This window comes from Bos mutus, chromosome 8 (genome assembly GCF_027580195.1).
Source record: "Bos mutus isolate GX-2022 chromosome 8, NWIPB_WYAK_1.1, whole genome shotgun sequence".
Taxonomy (NCBI): domain Eukaryota; kingdom Metazoa; phylum Chordata; class Mammalia; order Artiodactyla; family Bovidae; genus Bos; species Bos mutus.
Window position 1 is genome coordinate 63,224,079 of NC_091624.1, and position 21,974 is coordinate 63,246,052.

Sequence of the window (21,974 nt, forward strand, 5' to 3'; positions counted from 1 at the left end):
GTGAAGAATTGGTGAATGAATATTTTACCGAAAGAGGGCAGTATCCTCAGCTCCTGCCATTTTCTCCAGCATGGGAATATGGGCCTTACAATATGTCAGGAAAAATAAGAGATCCATATTTTTTAAATGTAAAGCTCCAAGATTTAAAATATTAGCTCATCAAAAAAAGAAAAAAGAAACAATACTGCAGACCAGAATAAAAATATCTGTCAGCTGACTCTAGCCTGCAGGCCCACATTTGCAACCTCTCCTTAGGCTTACAACTTTTACATCTCTGTATCCTCCTATCTGGGGGCAGGAGGAGAAGGGGACAACAGAGGATGAGATGGCTGGATGGCATCACCAACTCGATGGACGTGAGTTTGAGTGAACTCTAGGAGTTGGTGATGGACAGGGAGGCCTGGCGTGCTGCAATTCATGGGGTCGCAGAGTCTAACATGACTGAGCAACGGAACTGAACTGAACTGATCCTCTTATCAGCTGGCACAGAGGTTTGCTCATGATAGTTTGTGACTAGCATGCACTCAGCTCTGTAAACTATCCACCTGGTGGGTCAGTGATAATAAAATCCATATTAAAGATCCAGCATCCAACTTTAATGTTTCAAAACTTGTTTCACTGCTGAGTTTCTCTCTGATGAGCCTTCCAAAGGTAACATGGAAGAAAATTCACTCGCTGTGACCTCAAACAGATTTTGTCTGTTTTCCTATACTTCATACTAACCCAAGAGCACTGTCAGCACTCAATAAATAATAAATTAGTGATTTAATTACAGCTTTTATGCATACAGGTCATGTTATATTGACTTCATATTTGAAGCAAAATTTTCTAGCACTTAAGAAGAAAAAAGGGATAAAAGGCAAGCATAAGCTGAGTGATGGTCTAAGAAAGAAATAGCAATTTTTATGCTTGCTTCAGAAGAGCTGAATCAGGCCAGGAAAATAGAAATGAAACCAAGCCAGCTGAATACTTCACAGCAGAGAACGGGGAAGCAACACAAGAGCATTCTGGATCTATAGCATTACCTCACCATCGTCTACCAAACAACATGACCTTCTGGCTCCTCCAAGAAGCACTTTCCGGAAGAAAGACAGAGATGACCTCATAAAAGGTACAGTCTCAAAGTCAGGTAGAGGATCTAGCCTGGAGTCTTAAAAATAGTTCTGAATATAGGACTTGACCAGAAACTAGAAGGCATGAGACAAGAAGAAGACCAGCAAGGAAGAATAACCCTTTACTGGGGAGAAGAGAAACATCATTAGCTCAAGAATACTAGGGCAGAACTTGACTCCAGGGCACATCCAGGAAGCAAGCAGAGTTCTGTCAGCAGACAGTGTTGCCTTAATGGTGTTGAAATGTGGAGGTTCAACACTGAGTCAGCCAGTCAAAATAACTCCTGCTATGTGACAAGCACAGCTCAAAGCATGAGGTCAAGGCCTCTGTTTTGAGAAAGCTTTCATTCCAACAGAGGGAGACAGATAATAAGCACTTTCAAAACAGAAGATGTCAAGTAGTTATACATTGTATAAAGAAAATAAAACTGTGCTGAAACAGAGAGTGCCTGATGGGCCACCTTAGATTGGAAGGTCAGAGAAAAGCTTGAAGGAGGTGACTTATAAGCTGAGTCCTTAATGATAAGAATCAGTCCCAGCAAATTCTAGGAAACTGCACCCCCAGAGGAAGAACAGCTAGGGCAGATGCAAGGAGCATCTGTGTTTGAGCATAACAAAGAACCCCAATGTTTACAGATTTTACAAAGCAAGAGCAAAAGTGGTAGGAGATGAGTTCAGAGGGAAAAAAGCAGAAGATCACAAAGGGTATCGATAGCCCTGGACAGAGATTCAAATTCATTCTAAATATTTAGAAACCGCTGGAAATATTTGAGCAAATAAGTACTATCAACTCCTCAAGTCCTGTTTCCCAAAATAACAGTTTCATGTGCAAAAGGAGGACACAGAGATGTATGTTCTGCTACCACTCTCAAGCTTTGTAGGGGATCTGGCGTTGAACAAAGACGGGGGTTAATGATGGAATCAACACCAATGGGGCTCAGAGAAACCTGTGCTGTTGCTATGGGGAAGCAAGTCAACTTGCTGGAATTCTACCCCACCACTTACCAGAGCCCTAGCAGCACCCTGGGCCTTTTACAGCCCCCTGCTGTGTCTCTGCTGAGTGCTTATTAGACTGTGAGCTTTATGAAGCAAGCAGCATAATCACTGATGCCTTCATCCCCCAACATACTGCACAGTGATGCACTTGATAAGTGTCCAGGAGTTTGCTTGGTAGAATTCAAAGGAATTAACAGAAAATGTACAGTTGATACTACTCATCTTGCCCTGCTTCTAGAAATGCCAGCAAACTTCATGGGAAGGGTACAGACTGTGGACCCAAGATTTACTGAGTTCACCAGTTTAACATATGGGTTAAAGTCACTGCTTTTGCCACCTATAATTTTACTAGAATCTAATTTTGTTAGACTACTGCAAGCCATGATATTCAAGTCTTATCTCCTTCTGAATCAGAACTGTCCTCATTGGTCTTTGCTTATTGACATCTGAAAGACCATCCTACCTCCTAATTCTTCTTCTTGCACTGTATGTATAAATGATGAGTCACAAAGGAATGATCTGCTAAGAGAAAGATGAATATCACACTTACGTATCCGTATTCCAAATCCCAGCACCAACAGTAGTTGCAAAACCTCACAAAACATGCTCGGAGAAAGTCCCCAATGAGAATTGTGACATAGGTGGTCAGAACATCAGAAACAGTCAGTCGCACAAATTCCTGTTGAAATAGTATGTGTATTAAAACAAGCATTTCTCCCTTCACGTGGTCCTAAGGTTGACATCAAATTTATCATGCTTTCTAAGCAGTATTAACTTGAAACTGCAACTAATGGTAAACTAGTTAAGCATATCGAGCCAGTTAAAAATGTTTCACCCCTATTTTACTAGGTTAAAAATAATTATTTCCTGTGCTCAAACCACTGGATCAAAAGTCTTTTTACTGAGAAACTTTTATAAGCCTGATACAAGAACACAAAACAGGAAAATACTGACAACACAGAAATTTAGCAGTTTAATCTGACAAGCAGCGCTATTTATAAAATTAAAAGACAAACTTGTAAAAAGTACTTGTGGCATATATGATAGAAGACTAGTTTTTCTAACACATTAAAAACTTTTACAAATCAGTGCAATAGATGGGCAATTCAATAAGGAAAAGAATGGCAAATGGCACATATAAAAAATAAGAAAATATACAGTTAATTAAAACATTCAAAAGTACTTAATTCCTTATAAAAATAAAAAAGGATTTAATTCCTTATAAAAATACAGTTGTTATTTACACAGTGATAACTATTTAAAAACCCATGCTCTTCCATATTGATGAGAGTATGGTGAAACAGGCACTGCCATAAACTGATGGGGAAATTAAACTGGTGCATCATTTGGAGTGGTGGGGGCAGGACTTTTGTGAAGATCCATCCCATTGTAAGTGTGTGGAATTTGATGAAGAAAATCCACATCTAGAAATGTATCTTATGGCAAGTGCCAATCTATACATATAATTATGAAAGCATTGTTTCTCCCAGATCAAAACTGGAAACAAATTAATAATACTCAAGGGGAAACAAAAATGGGTGTCAACACAAAAAAAATATTGTGAGCTCTTAAAAAACAAATGTCATTGTGATTAACAACATCAGTTCAGTTTAGTCACTCAGTCGTGTCCGACTCTTTGCGACCCCATGAATCGCAGCATGCCAGGCCTCCCTGTCCATCACCAACTCTGGGAGTTCACTCAGACTCACATCCATCGAGTCAGTGATGCCATCCAGCCATCTCATCCTCTGTCGTCCCCTTCTCCTCCTGCCCCTAATCCCTCCCAGCATCATGGTCTTTTCCAATCAGTCAACTCTTCGCATGAGGTGGCCAATGTATTGGAGTTTCAGCTTTAGCATCAGTCTTTTTTTTTTTTCCAGATGTTCAAGCTGTTTTTTTTCCCTTCGTTTTCTTTCTTTTTTTTATTTTATTTAATTTAACTTTACAATATTGTATTGGTTTTGCCATATATCAAAATGAATCTGCCACAGGTATACATGTGTTCCCCATGAACACCCAGGACTGATCTCTCCTAGAATGAACTGGTTGGATCTCCCTGCAGTCCAAAGGACGCTCAAGAGTCTTCTCCAACACCACAGTTCAAAAGCATCAATTCTTCGGTGCTCAGCTTTCTTCACAGTCCAACTCTCACATCCATACGTGACAACTGGAAAAACCATAGCCTTGACTAGATGGACCTTTGTTGGCAAAGTAATGTCTCTGCTTTTCAATATGCTATCTGGGTTGGTCATAACTTTCCTTCCAAGGAGTAAGCGTCTTAATTTCATAGCTGCAGTCACCATCTGCAGTGATTTTGGAGCCAAAAATATAAAGTCTGACACTGTTTCCACTGTTTCCCCATCTATTTCCCATAAAGTGATGGGACCGGATGCCATGATCTTCATTTTCTGAATGTTGAGCTTTAAGCCAACTTTTCACTCTCCACTTTCACTTTCATCAAGAGGCTTTTGAGTTCCTCTTCACTTTCTGCCATAAGGGTGGTGTCATCTGCATAGCTGAGGTTATTGATATTTCTCTTGGCAATCTTGATTCCAGCTTGTGCTTCTTCCAGCCCAGCATTTCTCATGATGTACTCTGCATATAAGTTAAATAAGCAGGGTGACAATATATAGCTTTGATGTACTCCATTAACAACATAAACATTTACTAAAAACCACTGAATTCTGTACTTTAAAGTCCATGCTGCCTTCTCAGATGGCGTGCACTGCATTCTTGTAGTGCTTTGTTGACACTATAAAATTGTAAATGTTATCAATTCAGTTCAGTCACTCAGTCATGTCCAACTCTTTGAAACTCAATGGACTACAGCATGCCTACCTCCCTGTCCATCACCAACTCCCAGAGTTTAGTCAAACTCATGTCCATCGAGTCAGTGATGCCACACAACCATCTCATCCTCTGTCATCCCCTTCTCCTCCTAATTCAATCTTTCCCAGAACCAGGGTCTTTTCAAATGAGTCAGTTCTTCGCATGAGGTGGCCAAAGTATTGGAGTTTCAGCTTCAACATCAGACCTTCTGATGAATATTCAGGACTGATTTCCCTTAGGATAGACTAGTTGGATCTCCTTGCAGTCCAAGGGACTCTCAGCAGCCTTCTCCAACATCACAGTTCAAAAGCATCAATTCTTTGGCACTCATCTTTCTTTAAAGTCCAACTGTCACATCCATACATGACTACTGGAAAAACCATAACCTAGACTAAATGGACCTTTGTTGGCAAAGTAATGTCTCTGCTTTTTAATATACTGCCTAGGTTGGTCATAATTTTTCTTCCAAGGAGCAAGTGTCTTCTAATTTTATGGCTGCAGTCACCATCTGCAGTGATTTTGGAGCCCCCCAAAATAAAGTCTCTCACTGTTTCCACTGTTTCCCCATCTATTTCCCATGAAGTGATGTGACCAGATGGCATGATCTTAGTTTTCTGAATGTTGAGCTTTAAGCCAATTTTTTCACTCTCCTCTTTCACTTTCATCAAGAGGCTCTTTAGTTCTTCTTTGCTTTCTGCCATAAATGTGATAATATCTGCATATCTGAGGTTATTGATATTTCTCCCTGCAATCTCCATTCCAGCTTATGCTTCTTCCAGCCCAGTGTTCCTCATGATGTCCTCTGCATAGAAGTTAAATAAGCAACTGCTTGACGTACTCCTTTTCCTTTTTGAAACCAGTCTGTTGTTCCATGTCCAGTTCTAACTGTTGCTTCCTGACCTGCATGCAGATTTCTCAAGAGGCAGATCAGGTGGTTTGGTATTCCCATCTCTTTCAGAATTTTCCACAGTTTATTGTGATCCAGTCAAAGGCAAAAATTGTCAATAAAGCAGAAATAGATGTTTTTTCTGGAACTCTTGCTTTTTCGATGATCCACCAGATGCTGGAAATTTGATCTCTGGTTCCTCTGCCTTTTCTAAATCCAGCTTGAACATCTGGAAGTTCACGGTTCATGTATTGTTGAAGCCTGGCTTGGAGAATTTTGAGCATTACTTTACTAGCATGTGAAATGAGTACAATTGTGTGGTAGTTTGAACATTCTTTGGCATTGCCTTTCTTTGGGATTGGAATGAAAACTGACCTTTTCCAGTCCTGTGGCCACTGTTGAGTTTTCCAAATTTGCTGACATATTGAGTGCAGCACTTTCACAGCATCATCTTTTAGGATTTGAAATAACTCAACTGGAATTCCATCACTTCTACTAGCTTTGTTTGTAGTGATGCTTCCTAAGGCCCACTTGACTTCACATTCCAAGATGTCTAACTCTAGGTGAGTGATCACACCATCATGATTATCTGGGTCATGAAGATCTTTATTGTACAGTTCTTCTGTGTATTCTTGCCACCTCTTCTTCATATCTTCTGCTTCTATTAGGTCCATACCATTTGTGTCCTTTATTTAGCCCATCTTTGCATGAAGTGTTCCCTTGGTATCTCTAATAATCTTGAAGAGATCTCTAGTCTTTCCTATTCTATTGTTTTTTTCTATTTCTTTACACTGATCACTGAGGAAGTCTTTCTTAGCTCTCCTAGTTATTCTTTGGAACTCTGCATTCAAATGGATATCTTTCCTTTTCACCTTTGCTTTTTGCTTCTCTTCTTGTCACAGTTATTTGTAAGGCCTCCTCAGACAGCCATTTTGCTCTTTTGCATTTCTTTTTCTTGGGGATGGTCTTGATCCCTGTCTCCTGCACAATGTCACAAATGTCCATCCATAGTTCATCAGGCACTCTGTCTATCAGATCTAGTCCCTTAAATCTATTTCACACTTCCACTGTATAATTGTAAGGGATTTGATTTAGGTCATACCTGAATGGTCTAGTGGTTTTCCCTACTTTCTTCAATTTATGTCTGAATTTGGAAATAAGGAGTTCATGATCTGAGCCACAGTCAGCTCCCAGTCTTGTTTTTGCTGACTGTATAGAGCTTTCTCACCTTTGGCTGCAAAGAATATAACCAGTCTGATTTCGGTGTTGACCATCTGGCGATGTCCATGTGTAGAGTCTTCTCTTGTGTTGTTGGAAGAGGGTTTTTGCTATGAACAGTGCGTTCTCTTGGCAAAACTGTATTAGCCGTGCTCTGCTTCATTCTGTATTCCAAGGCCAAATTTACCTGTTACTACAGGTATTTCTTGACTTCCTACTTTTGCATTTCAGTCCCCTATAATGAAAAGGACATCTTTTTTCAGTGTTAGTTCTAGAAAGTCTTGTAGGCCTTCATAGAACCATTCAACTTCAGCTTCTTAGCATTACTGGTCAGGGCATAGACTTGGATTACTGTGATATTGAATGGTTTGCCTCGGAAATGAACAGAGATCATTCTGTCACTTTTGAGATTGCATCCAAGTACTACATTTCAGACTATTTTGTTGACTAAGAGGGCTACTTCATTCTTCTAAGGGATTCCTGCCCACAGTAGTAGATATAATGGTCATCTGAGTTAAATTCACCCATTCCAGTCCATTTTAGTTCGCTGATTCTTAGAATGTTGACGTTCACTCTTGCCATCTCCTGTTTGACCACTTCCAATTTGCCTTGATTCATGGACCTAACATTCCAGGTTCCTATGCAATATTGCTCTTTATAGCATTGGACCTTGCTTCCATCACCAGTCCCATCCACAACGGGTTATTGTTTTTGCTTTGGCCCCATCCCTTCATTCTTTCTGGAGTTATTTCTCCACCAATCTCCAGTAGCATATTGAGCACCTACCGACCTGGGGAGTTCATCTTTCAGTGTCCTATCTTTTTGCCTTTTCATACTGTTCATGTGGTTCTTAGGGCAAGAACACTGAAGTGGTTTGCCATTCCCTTCTCCAGTGTACCACATTTTGTCAGAACTCTTCACCATGACCTGTCCTTAAATGTTATATATTCATTTAATTAATGGTTTTGTTCTTCCTAAGAGATGGTAATTCTCACAAGGACAAAGAAGAGACCCACTTTTGTTCCCCACTGGACCTCCAGTGTCTAGCACAATGCCCACCACTTAATATGCACTTAATAAACATGGAGTGAATGATTGAGTAACAGTAAATTCTTGCAGTTATTACTGAACATAACTTTTCTCTTCCCTACTCTTGTTTATTCTTCTTTCCATTCCCCAGGAAACTTGAGTTCAGATTCTAATAATTAGCATCCATTAGTGGCAGGCTATGAGGGATATTTTTAGGTTTCCACCATGAGCTTGAAAAGACTTCCTCAGTAAGAGATAATTTCAGAGTGATTTTGAAGTCCTCCACAAACTCCTAAGCACCCTCATCCCAATGGTTGAAGTCTGATTCTTCCCCTAACCAGTGTCCTAACTTTTACATAAAATAGCAGAAGAGGATTCCAACATTATGTGAAAATATTTATTAACACACCATAGAAGGAATATACTGCTTTATAAGAAAGGAAATTCCCAAAATGGTGGTCTAGCCCACCAAGGGAACATCATTCAGTCCCAGTTCCTAGTGTGCTAGTCAGGATGGAGCATGGCTTCCCTGCAGGCCTTCTGCAGACCACTGCACTCCACACCTCACACTTCACACTCCTGACATGTAGTAATAAAATGCTTGGGAAGCTTTGATCAATAAATCTAAGACTATCATTAACTAGCAGTGTTAGTGTTAGTCTCTCTCAGTTGTGTCTGACTCTTTGCAACCCCATGGACTGTAGCTCATCAGGCTCCTCTGTCCATGGAATTCTCCAGGCAAGAATACTGCAGTGGGTAGCCAGTTCCTTCTCCAGGGGATCTTCCCAACCCAGGGATCAAATCCAGATTTCCCACACTGAAGGCAGATTCTTTACTGTTTGAGCCACCAGGGAAATAATAGAGAAGGCGTATCACAAAGACTATAGATTTTCCATGGCAGGATCCTGGGGAGCACACACTGATGTTAGTTATGTTTCTGGAGGATGATTCGGCACTGTGGAGGACATAAACTCTGATCAGACTCTGTAGGTCAAATTTGGGTTCCTATCACTGGCTTCCTTTAAGGTCTCCTTTAAGGTCTTCCTTTAAGGTCTCTTTACTTTTCTAAGTTATGGTCTCCTCATCTATAAAACAGGGATAATGATATAACTTGGAGGGCAATTTATTAATAAAAATTCAAAGAGATAATGCCTGGCACACAAGAATTTGATAACTGTGAGCCATTGTTGTCATTATCTTCAGTAGTAGTCTGCTTTCTCTCTGTCCCCAAAATGCAGACCTCAGTATACAGCTTCAAATAGTGATCTCCCAAGAATTGTTCTGCTGCCTACCTATCAAATGCCATTGGAGATGAGACTAAGTGACTACATCTTGAGATTTCCTGGAGACGTAAAGGAGTCACCAAATCCTTATAATCAAAGAAAGCCTGAGTTCCACGGTATCCTTGAAGGACAACAGAGGAGAGGACATCCACAGAGAAGAAGAGGAAACATCTGGAATGTTCTCAGAGAACAATGAATAATTCTTTGGGATGCATCTCTAGAAGCTGCTGATACTATTTCTTCTGGAATGACTTTGTTTTAAAAGTGCTTAAAATTAATGTTTCCAGGTACATGGATATACCTATTGATCTCTTAAACACCAGACCTTCCCAGCACTCAGGGTTTTTACATCCCCTGTGTTCTCTTTGCCCCCGTGGATCCCACCTCCCTCATCAACGTTCTGTTCAGAATCACAGCCCTTCCCTCCTCCAGCTCCCACAAGCTTTCCCACTAGTGCTGCCTGTTCCTTTAAAGAAAGGAAGGTGAAACAGAAAAGGGAACCCCAACTACAAACAGCAGTCAGAAAAGATAATGAAGCAAAGAAAACCACTAGGGACAGGATCTTAAAAAAAAGAAAAAGACAAGCAGCATGGTACAGGGGCTACAAGAAGAATAATTAAATAAATATTTTTTTATTTATTTTAATTCAGGATGCAGAGGACTATCCCAGAAGCTTCTGAATAATCAGAAAGATGTTTTCTAGATTGCATTGACATTCATGTCTAATTAATTGCTGCTTCCTCTTCAGAAGTGAGCAGCTTCCACCTTATTCTTTACAGTTAGTTCTATTAATCCTGTTTAATTCAGGTGTTTTCCTGGTAAAGAATACGTTTCTTAGCCCTCATGCCAGTCTGCATTCTGGGATGTCTATTAAGAGAATGTCTCAAACTCTTTGAGTCTGTGAAAACTACTTTTTTTTTTTTTTTTCATTTCTCTCAACTTTTGCTGAAGATTTAGGGGACAGCCTAGAAGTGATAAAAAAAGACTCAATAAAAACAGGCTCATGGCCCCCTTCCTTCACTTTTAAAGAGCATCACTCCAACCTCTGTTTCCACTGTCACATCCAGTTTTTCTCACTCTTGCCTCCCATGTATAAGTATGTTGTAATTTTGTTAGGCTCACCTATATAATCCAGGATACTTTTCCTATCCCCAGATATTTAGCTTACTCACATTGGTAAAGTCCATTTTGCTATGTAAGGTAACATATTCACAATTTCCAGGAATTAGAACATGGACATTTTGGAGTAGCTTTTATTCTGTCTACCACACCGTGTATCACAAATTTCTCTCTACCAAGTGCAGGCAGTTTTCCTTTCATTTATTATTTCATACACTGTATGATCCTATACACATGTATAAAACATGGATGTCTGAAAACTGAGAATTTAATAACATGTAACTGGAAAAGGAAGGCCTATCTGGTCCCTGAAAGCTTAAAAAATAGAGTCCTTATTTATACTCTTCAGACTTGGTTCTCAATGATGTCTGTCTAGCATTATACACATTTTCCTTATTTTTTTCCACAGTTGAAATCACAGATGAGTTGCTTAAGTCAGATGAGTATCTGAAGCTAAGGACATCATATCTATATTTGTTTAAATTAGTTTTATAAAACTAATGCTAATTTTCAATTTTCCATTTATCATACAAAATGTATACAAATAATAATATGAATAATTAAAAACTAAAAAAAGATATATTCAAATAATTTCCCAAAGATTACATTACTACTGAAACTGAGCTGTTGTCTGACAGAAGCACTGTGACATGTCTTTAAATGTCTATTCACCATAGTCCAAAATCAGTTTATGAAATGCACATGAGGAATGTCAATTCTAATGAGATAAAAGTAAAGGCATTTCAAAATATAAATTAGATTTGTATAGATATAAGAGACCTGAAGTAGGTTTTTGTTTTTGTTTGGTTTGGTTTCCCTTTATTGAACAGAAAGCCATAGGAAACACTATTTCTTTTATCTGCTAAAATACCATTAGTCTTGGACTGGGGTCATTTACACAGTCATCTGAGAACAACAAACCTAAAATAGCAGTTCCTTTCATGCTTAAGGGGCAATTATTTGACAAAACTCAACATTATTGAAATAAACTTTAGTGTATGCTCCCAAATGAACTTTTTCTCTTCTTTTATAGAAAACAGGTAACACTAACTAGAGTGCCATTTAAATATTTGCTTGGGCCTAGGTGCTAAATCTGGGTGCTTTATTATAATATATATAGAAAATATCTCCTCAGGCCATTTTAAAACATTCTTCCTTTATATGCTACCAAACTGTGGTGTTGGAGAAGACTCTTGCAAGTCCCTTGGATTGCAAGGAGATCCAACCAGTCCATCCTAAAGGAAATCAGTCCTGGGTGTTCATTGGAAGGACTGATGTTGAAGCTGAAACTCCAATACTTTGGCCACCTGACGCGAAGAGCTGACTCATTTGAAAAGACCCTGATGCTGGGAAAGATTGAAGGCAGGAGGAGAAGGGGATGAGAGAGGATGAGATGGTTGGATGGCATCACTGACTCAATGGACATGGGCTTGGGTGGACTCCAGGAGTTGGTGATGGACAGGGAGGCCTGGCGTAAATGTACTACTTACCTGAATGGATGCTTGTGACGACTGCAAGAGTTAATATATGTGAAATTCACAGCCAGCATATAGTGAGCAGTCAGTAAGTCTTAGCAATTTTCATTAATAAGCAATATAAACCAGGTCACACTTACAGAAGAAATTTCTACTCTGCTCCTTTTTAATCCAATAATTGTTATGCACTCCTGTGTGTGACATTACCTGCCCCACCATTGTTTCCCAGCAGGGTCCGCGAGGTACATCTGCAGGGTGCACAAAAAAGGGTGGCCCAGTGGTATTTCCAGCAAGGGAAGCATTGTAGGCCTTGATCATGTTGGCTTCCCATAGGGTAATATTGGCCTTTACTAGCTTCTCCTCTTCAATCTAGAAAGGAGAGTATTGGAAACAAAACTGAAACAGATTTCAAAGGCATTTCTGGCAATCTTGAGACTGGGAATGTAACAATGTACTGATGGCAAGGACAATCCAGACACAAGATTTACCTTGTTGTTAATCTCATCCATCAGGGCAAGAATAAATACATACAGGTTGCCTAAAAGAAGAGCAAAAATGCGTCCCAGTAGCCATTTCAGAGCAATGAGTGGATGGTAGTCTTCCAATTCAGCAAATAAGTCAAATAGTGTTGGACAGAACATCCCCAGGAGGGACATGACCATGTTCATCTATAAGAAGACACAAGGGTGAACCAAGTTGATGGTGTTTAAAAATTATTATTGTTTTCTTCCAAATTTGCAAGGTTCCAACTAGATTCCTTTGATATTCTATAAGACTAAAAATTATTTCATGCATTTTTAAACTTTGATCTTAATACAATAGGGACCATATTCAACTCACACTTTTAAGATGTACATGTGCACGAGTTTGTGGACATGCCAGTAATAATAGTCTGTTTCCTAGCATATGAGGGATGTGATTTACATTACTTTTTATGCAGATAATATGTTGGTCTACATGGTACCAATTCTGCACTTCACAACAAGATTTCCAAAGAAAATGAAAAATTGTCTGCTTGAGGAATGGGTTCAAATAGGAAATACTAATTTGACAATCATCAACATATAGGCTAGTTTAATCAACTAGAATGGATGAATTCCTTGAGATGGGCTCAGGACTACTGAGTTAGGGGGAACACAAACTGTTAGGGGCAAAAAGAAAGAAAATGGAATAGATTTTATCAAAGAAAACAGAGAGGACATTCAGAAAAGATAAAAGGAGAATACATGGCATAATGTCATCAAAGCCAAGGCAGAACAGTTTCAGAAATGAAGGACTGACTTATAATGCCAAAAGTAAGAAAAGTATGAGAGAGAGAGAATGAAAATATGACAAGCTGGAAATTTGTGGTCCATATCTCCAGATTGATTGACACACTTATGAATATATTATTAGGGTAAATTAAGCATGTGCCACATTTATAATAGGGGAGAAAAACCTTTAAATAAAAATTTAAAAAAGGTTCCAGTTGGCACTGGCAATTTCTTTGCCTGAATATCTGGCTCAAATTGTCACTTCTGTGAGTTCCCTTTTCCCCTGGTGGACTCCATGTTTTGAATGATTAGAACTACCAGGCTATATTTAGAAAATAATTATCAATATTTTTTTTTTGCTTTTGACTAAGAACATTATATAAGTATGACTAGCAGGAGCTAAAAGTCAGCATGATGTATATAAACTCAGCATAATATAATTTCAGCCTAAAGTAAAAACTTGGCAGAGCCTATGCAGTCTAAGGTAAATTTGAATTGTTTCATCAAATTTGTAAAGTTTTTCATGAATCTGCATTATTACCTTTGTTGGCCCCTAGAATCAGGGGACCCCTAAGATGGATGATTTTTAATCCACCTGGGCTTGTTGAAGCACAAGCTGGAATCAAGATTGCTGGGAGAAATATCAATAAACCTCAGATATGCAGATGACACCACCCTTATGGCAGAAAGCAAAGAAGAACTAAAGAGCCTCTTGATGAAAGTGAAAGACGAGAGTGGAAAAGTTGGCTTAAAGCTCAACATTCAGAAAACTAAGATCATGGCATCCAGTCCCATCACTTCATGGCAAATAGATGGGGAAACAGTGGAAACAGTGGCTGACTTTATATTTTGGGGCTCCAAAATCACAGCAGATGGTGATTGCAGCCATGAAATCAAAAGACACTTACTCCTTGGAAGGAAAGTTATAACCAACCTAGACAGAATATTAAAAAGCAAAGACATTACTTTGTCAACAAAGGTCCATCTAGTCAAGGTTATGGTTTTTCCAGTAGTCATGTATGGATGTGAGAGTTGGACTATAAAGAAAGCTGAGTGCCAAAGAATTGATGCTTTTGAACTATGGTGTTGGAGAAGACTCTTGAGAGTCCCTTGGACTGCAAGGATATCCAACCAGTCCATGCTAAAGGAAATCAGTCCTGGGTATTCATTGGAAGGACTGATGTTGAAGCTGAAACTCCAATGTTTTGGCCACCTGATGCAAAGAGCTGACTCATTTGAAAAGACCCTGATGCTGGGAAAGATTGAAGGCAGGAGGAGAAGGGGATGACAGAGGATGAGATGGTTGGATGGCATCACCAACTCAATGGTCATGAGTTTGGATAATCTCCGGGAGTTGGTGATGGACAGGGAGGCCTGGTGTGCTGCGGTTCATGGGGTCGCAAAGAGTCAGACATGACTGAGTGACTGAACTGAACTGAACTGAATGAAATTAAAAGATGCTTGCCCCTTGGAGGAAAAGCTATGACCAACCTAGATAGCATATTCAAAAGCAGTGACATTACTTTGCCAACAAATGTCCATCTAGTCAAAGCTATGGTTTTTCCAGTAGTCTTGTATGGATGTGAGAGTTGGACTCTAAAGAAAGCTGAGTGGCGAAGAATTGATGGTTTTAAACTGTGGTGTTGGAGAAGACTCTTGAGAGTCCCTTGGACTGCAAGGAGATCCAACCAGTCCATCCTAAGGGAAATCAGTCCTGAATATTCATCAGAAGGTCTGATGTTGAAGCTGAAACTCCAATACTTTGGCCACCTGATGTGAAGAACTGACTCATTTGAAAAGACCCTGATGCTGGGAAAGATTGAAGGCAGGAGGAAAGGGGATGACAGAGGATGAGATGGTTGGATGGCATCACCGACTCAATGGACATTTGAGCAAGCTTTGGGAGTTGGTGATGGACAGGGAAACCTGGCATGCTGCAGTCCATGGGGTCGTGAAGGGTCGGACATGACTGAGTGACTGAACTGAAGATGGATATTAAACAAGTTCTTATAGAGAGTGACTGTTTTAATGATAATCAATTACTCATTCTTTTTTGTGGTTCCCTGAAACAAAAATATAATCAGTATGAAACACAAACCAAAGTGGTATGATAATTTTGCCTATAAATGCTATCCTAACTGCAAAAGATAATCTTAAAAGCAAACTTAGTAATACTGTGAGGTTCCCCCTTAGTTTTTAATATGTAAGACCCTACCTAATGACTCTGGTTTACAGGATTCCATGAGAAACCCTGGACTGGAAGAAACACAAGCTGGAATAAAGATTGCTGGGAGAAATATCAATAACCTCAGATATACAGATGACACCACCCTTATGGCAGAAAGTGAAGAGGAACTAAAAAGCCTCTTGATGAAAGTGAAAGTGGAGAGTGAAAAAGTTGGCTTAAAGCTCAACATTCAGAAAACAAAGATCATGGCATCTGGTCCCATCACTTCATGGGAAATAGATGGGGAAACAGTGGAAACAGTGTCAGACTATTTTTCTGGGCTCCAAAATCACTGCAGATGGTGACTGCAGCCATGAAATTAAAAGACACTTACTCCTTGGAAGGAAAGTTATGACCAACCTAGATAGCATATTCAAACTTTAGCATATTCAAACAGAGACAGTACTTTGCCAACAAAGGTCCATTTAGTCAAGGCTATGGTTTTTCCTGTGGTCATGTATGGATGTGAGAGTTGGACTGTGAAGAAGGCTGAGCACCGAAGAATTGATGCTTTTAAACTGTGGTATTGGAGAAGACTCTTGAGAGTTCCTTGGACTGCAAGGAGATCCAACCAGTCCATTGTGAAGGAGATCAGCCCTGGGATTTCTTTGGAAGGAATGATGCTAAAGCTGAAACTCCAGTACTTTGGCCACCTCATGCAAAGAGTTGACTCATTGGAAAAGACTCTGATGCTGGGAGGGATTGGGGGCAAGAGGAGAAGGGGACGACAGAGGATGAGATGGCTGGATGGCATCACCGACTCGATGGACGTGAGTCTGAGTGAACTCCGGGAGTTGGTGATGCACAGGGAGGCCTGGTGTGCTGCGATTCATGGGGTTGCAAAGAGTCGGACACGACTGAGCGACTGAACTGAACTGAATTGAACTGATGAAATATCTATGTCTTCATAGTCTCTTAAGTGTATGATCTTCCATCTTCAGCATTATTGCTTATGAAATACCTAGAATGTTTTTGTTTGGAACCTTCTGTTTTAAGTGTGTTATACCATTTTCTGTCTAAGATTTTTCTAGGAAATTCTATGCTTATGAATACTTTCTTAATCTGTTTGGCCTATAAGGCTTTGCAGAAGTTTCAGTACTGTAAATCTACACTTCCCACTGCTTAAATCTTCATATTCTTTGAGAACTCCAGTTCAAAATGATGTCAGATTGTATTATGGAACATTTTATGAAAGGGAACAGTCCCAAGAAACAACACATGACCAATGATCTCCTGATTCTAAATGTCTATTTCTGACCTCTTTTCTTGGACCTGCTAAATGGGCAGATACTCTGAAGACAAATCACAATGATAATATTTAATTTCTGGCAAAGATCTGGCCTTCCTCATTTAACTAGGTTTTGGAGGGGAAGGTAATAGGGTAGGGGGACAAGGAGTTGGAGTAGTTAGGCTGCTAGAAAGAGGCCCGGTTTTGCCCAAAGTACGGGAGGCAATCTGAATGTTTCCAATGAGATTAATATAAGAACCCAAGGCTTTATCATCCCCACTTCAAAGAATTCAGGCAACAATTGGATCTTTCAAAGACAGAAGCAGGATCTACAGAAAGCATAAAATAGGGTCATGGAAAGAGTGTTGGGCTTGAAATCAAAATTCTTAAATTTTAACTCTCGTTGTTCTCCATGGTTCTGTGACACATCACCTAACCTGAGATTCATTATCTCTGTCTATAAAACATACCGGTTGGAATATACGTGTTCTAATCTTTCTTCCAACTCTGCCTAATGTCACAAAGTAAGAAACAGACGCACATTAGACAGATGTGGAAGTAAGGGTGGAATAAAGGACTGTGTGCCAAGGCTGCTTCACTCTCAGGGCAAGATGACAGGGGTAGGTAAAAAGTGGCTACATTTTATGTTCCAGCACTGAAGCACAACCCGCAAAACCTTAAATGTCAGATGGTAAGCACGTAAAAAACACGCAGAGACGAACTTCATTTTTTTCCCACCACCCAAGGGTGTCAGGATCTTGCTGCGCAAATTCCTGGGATCGCTTCACAGCCCAAAAGATGAGGTATCCACTCCCGCCAAGTGTTAGAAACACGAAGAAGTTAGCAAGAAACCTCAGGAATCTGATCAAGTGGATGTTTTCTTCTACTTGGGCTGCTCTTTCTTCTATTATAGCTTCCTGTATCCAAGGAAAACAGGGAAAAAAAAATTATCTGATTTACAAAAAATATCATGAACTTAGGAATTATTTTCACAAACATTAGAATGTGAGGAATGAAAATGTAAACTAAATCTGGGATTCCACAAACCAGGTGAATATTGCCAGCAAGTAAGAAAATGTAAGAGAAAAAAGGAAGAATTCTTACAAAGTCTGGTTGATCTAATATTAAGACAGTCTTCATTCTAAAGTGTCTTCTAGTATGGCTTTTTAAAACAATTACAAAATATTACTTTAGAGTTATTTTAAATATTGAGCTAATGTATTCCTATAAATAATAAGTTAGCATAGTTCTATTATTTAAAATATCTGATTCTGATTACAAATGGTTAGCTATTCCAAGCCAATGGTGTTTTATTACCAAATTTAGAGAGAAATAGTGCTATCACAAGCCATCAATCATTTTCCAGTCATATTCAGAACCCTGCCCAGATCCTGGTAGGAAGAAATGATGAGTTAATCTTTCTTTTAATTGTCAAGATACTTGGCTACACATACCATTTGGAATGATTCCAATTTTACTTTTACAAATACCAAGAAAAGTCTCTTGAAGTTGGTATCTTTACCTTAAAGTTCATTGTGATAGAATTGAATTTGTTGTCTGCTGTTTCAGGGTTGCCAATAAGGTAGTCCCAGCTAGTGAACACCTTCCAGCTAAAGTTGAAAGTGTTATCATCACCACCTCCATCATCACCAATATTTTTGGTCATCCTATGCAAACAGGAGGTTTAATCCAGCAGCCAGAATACAAACAGAAAGGGAGAGATTAGGGAATAGCAAGACATCATAATTTTAGGGATATTGGAGAAGCAGTATCTAAAAGACATATACTTTCAATTAAGTTTGTTCTAATAACCAGAAAAGTTTGTTTTTAAAAAAAATTGGTTTGTTTTAATTTTTTAAACTTCATTTCTAGGCTTTCAAGATTAGAAAACTACTAAGCATTGATGGTTTTAACAATCAATTAATTTACAGGTTATATAAAAATAGTTCTTTATTTGTTTTCCTAAACTGTTTTCTTAGGGTCATATACTGTACTCTGAACCTTTTATGGGACAAGGATCTCTTTAGAAATCTGATGAAAACCAATGGGCCCCTACCCAGGGAGAAAATATGTACAGGCTCTAAAACGATTGTACACAATTTTAGTTGGTTTACAGTTGAAAGCCTAGGAATAGATTAACCCAGTTCAGATCAGGAAACTTCTTTATAGGTTTCAAGTCCTCTAAGAATCTCCTCCCAAAGAGTCATTACACTGAAAGCATGAAAGTTTTCCATATTCTACAACTCTTGACCAAAAATCAAGATTTTTATACAACTTTAATGCCAAGTGGTTACATATATTCTAATAATTTATGTTAAAAATTTTTTTTTGCTTGGACCATTTAAAATACATTTACTTAAAGGTTTATTTCAGTGGTTAAAAATCTATATCCTACTTGCTTCACTTCCTTGTTTCCCCTACCACCATAGATAGCAAAATTAAAATTTTATATGATATATATTACAGAATGGTCCTATAAGGTTTTGGTTTTTTACAGTGCTATGGAATTAAAAAAGAAAGGACAATGAGGACATAAAGATGACATTATAATTTGGCAGACATCTCTCAGGTCATCTGAATTCCACCACTGTTAGTCCTATCTCTTACAGAGGTTTATATATTTCAAATGGGCTCATGTGTTTGAAAAATAACTAAAAATAATTATTACTTACCTCAGTCTACCACTTTACCTTCTGCAAATGGTATTTATGTGTATTATCATATTTGTCCTTCTCCAAAACTTAAAGAGAGGTCAAGGTAGTTGATACTAAGGTAGTTGATATTGTTCTCTGTTATAAATGAGGAAGCTGAAGGGTAAAATTATGAAGTGATTTCCTGGATGTAATTCAGAAGTAAACCACAGGGGTGGGTCAAGAGCTTAGGTTTTCTGACTTCACTCTAGTACCCAAGCTAGGACACCATGAGATATGTTGAACCATACAAGATGCCTTTTTGTAGGTCAAAAAGTATTGAAATCAAACATTCCTAATGATTTAACCTAGGGAGAAAATTATTTTTTTTATTAAGATGCCATCATTCCTTCTTTGCATAGTCATTGAGCAAAGGGCAGAGCCTCAGGTAAAACTGACCACTTGACAGATGATTTTGCATGGACCTTTATCACTGGCAAGATTCTATACCTGTAGTCAGCCTCCCAGAGAAGGGAGCTCAAGCTTGACAAGCAAACTGGGAACATCTAGCATGTGAGAACTGTCAAGAAAGGGAGTGGAATACTAAACGCATAAGGAAGGATACTGAAGACAAACTCTACTAACAACACATTTTTATTCAGATGGCCCTGATAGCTATAAAATGTTCCATGTACAGCTCCACCCCTTGGTTGCAGAGAAAAAATAAAGTGTGCATACTTAAACAAAAATTCTTCCTTTTTCAAGGGGGCTATAGTTTTTAACAACTGTATCTCAAGCTATCTCAACATATAATTTGCAAGGAAGGAAGGAGTGGAGGAAGAACGAGTGACCAATCATCTTGCTTTGTCAGAGACTGAGTCGTTACCCAGGACAAAAGACTTTTAGTGCTAAAGCCGATGGAGTCCTGAGTCAACAAAGTTAGCCATCCTATCTTAAAATTTCAAAGTACTTTCTTGTATACCTATCTAATTTTCCTTCCAATTTCCCCATTGGTGTTGGTTTAGTTGCTAAGTCTTGTCCAACTCTTGTGATCCCATGGACTGTAGCCCACCAGGGTCCTCTGTCCAAGGGATTCTCCAGGCAGTAATACTGGAGTGGTTTGCCATTTCCTCCTCCAGGGAATCTTCCCAACCCAGGGATCAAACCCGGGTCTCCTGCACTGCAGGCAGATTCTTTACTGCCTGAGCTACCAGGAAAGCCAATTTCCCCATTAATTAATCAAAACAGATATCTGCTTCCCTTTTATGGATGAGGACTCTGCGATAAACAGTATGAGCAAGAGGAAAAAATCCCTCAGTTGCCTGATTGATTTTAAGTACTCAGTTTTAGTTTCACTTGATTTGAGGCATGTATCCCATAAAGCCACTCATGTTTATTCCAAGAATGTATTTGTGTGGCATTTGTGGGGACAGGGGGAGAGATGATAAAGGATTCTGTGCAATCACTTATATCCCACCAATTGTTTTTCTACCAAGCTCTGCCCCCAGGGCTAGGAGCAGCTAGGAGTCATAAATGGCTTTGGAACTGTCTTGCCATAAAGGCCAATGAACTTAAACCACTTGCCAATCATGTATTGAACAACCAAAAGTCCCCTGCCAGAGGGAGGAACCACAATCAGGCTGGTTTAGGTGGTATAACATGGATGACTTTGAGGGCGAAATGTGGAACTGGTGCCCTGCAAGTATCCTAAATGGTGTCTTTGAGTTAATTCGAAATAGCTTCCATTTCCTGGAAAGCTGCATTAGCTAGTAAGTTTGCCATCAGCAATATGTGGTTACTGAGCACTTAAAATGTAACTGGTGTTTCAAAGACTTAGTATCAAAAAAAGACAGAAAATATCTCAATAATAATTTTAGATTGATTATATGTTGAAGGAACTGTTTTGATATATAGAGTTAAATAAAATATATTATTAAAATATATATTCTACCTATGTATTTGTTTAGGATAGCTGCCAGAATATTTAAATTACATGTCCCTTGTCTTATATTTCTTTACATAATGCTATTCTAGATGCTTTATACTCATCTGCCAGAAATTATAATAAATGTACAAATCTATTAATGTACAACTACATAACCATGCATAACTACCTTATGAGGGCTATCATATGGCCTCACTTGCTATCATGCTGGCTTTGTTTGGTTTATCAGTAAGCCTATGAATCATAATCCTAATAAAACAGTTAAATTAGCATATGCTAGCCATGTTCTAAGTGCTTTTACTGTATTAACTCATATTGTCCTCTTAGCCATCCTAAGGTGTTATTACACCTCTATCAGAAATAGGAAAGGGTTTCCATGGTAGCTCAGCTGCTAAAGAATCTGCTTGCAATGCAAGAAACCCTGTTTTGATTCCTGGGTTGGGAATATCCCCTGGAGAAGGTATAGGCTACCCACTCCGGTATTCATGGGCTTCCCTGGTGGCTCAGACAGTAAAGAATCTGCCTACAAGGTGGGAGACCTGGGTTTGATATCTGGGTTGGAAAGATCCCCTGGAAGAGGGCATGGCAACCTACTCCAGTATTCTTGCCTGGGCAAGAATTCATCTCTCCTTGGACAGAGAAGCCTGGCAGGCTACAGTCCATGGAGTCACAAAGAGTCAGACACGACTGAATGACTAAGTGACTAAGCACAGCACAGAAACAGGAAAACAGAGCAGTTGAACA

General features: G+C 39.1%; 1 protein-coding gene across 1 annotated transcript in view; it reads right to left on the reverse strand.

The window, feature by feature from the left end:
- The window catches only part of TMC1 (transmembrane channel like 1), a 163,012-nt gene that overhangs the window by 23,671 nt on the left and 117,367 nt on the right, over window positions 1–21,974 (reverse strand). The window contains exons 11-15 of the mRNA XM_005887852.2: window positions 18,178–18,322; window positions 17,378–17,572; window positions 12,436–12,615; window positions 12,155–12,316; window positions 2,659–2,787 (exon numbers count right to left, since the gene is read on the reverse strand). Coding sequence (XP_005887914.1) covers window positions 2,659–2,787; window positions 12,155–12,316; window positions 12,436–12,615; window positions 17,378–17,572; window positions 18,178–18,322 — 811 coding nt within the window. The remainder of the gene's footprint in view (window positions 1–2,658; window positions 2,788–12,154; window positions 12,317–12,435; window positions 12,616–17,377; window positions 17,573–18,177; window positions 18,323–21,974) is intronic.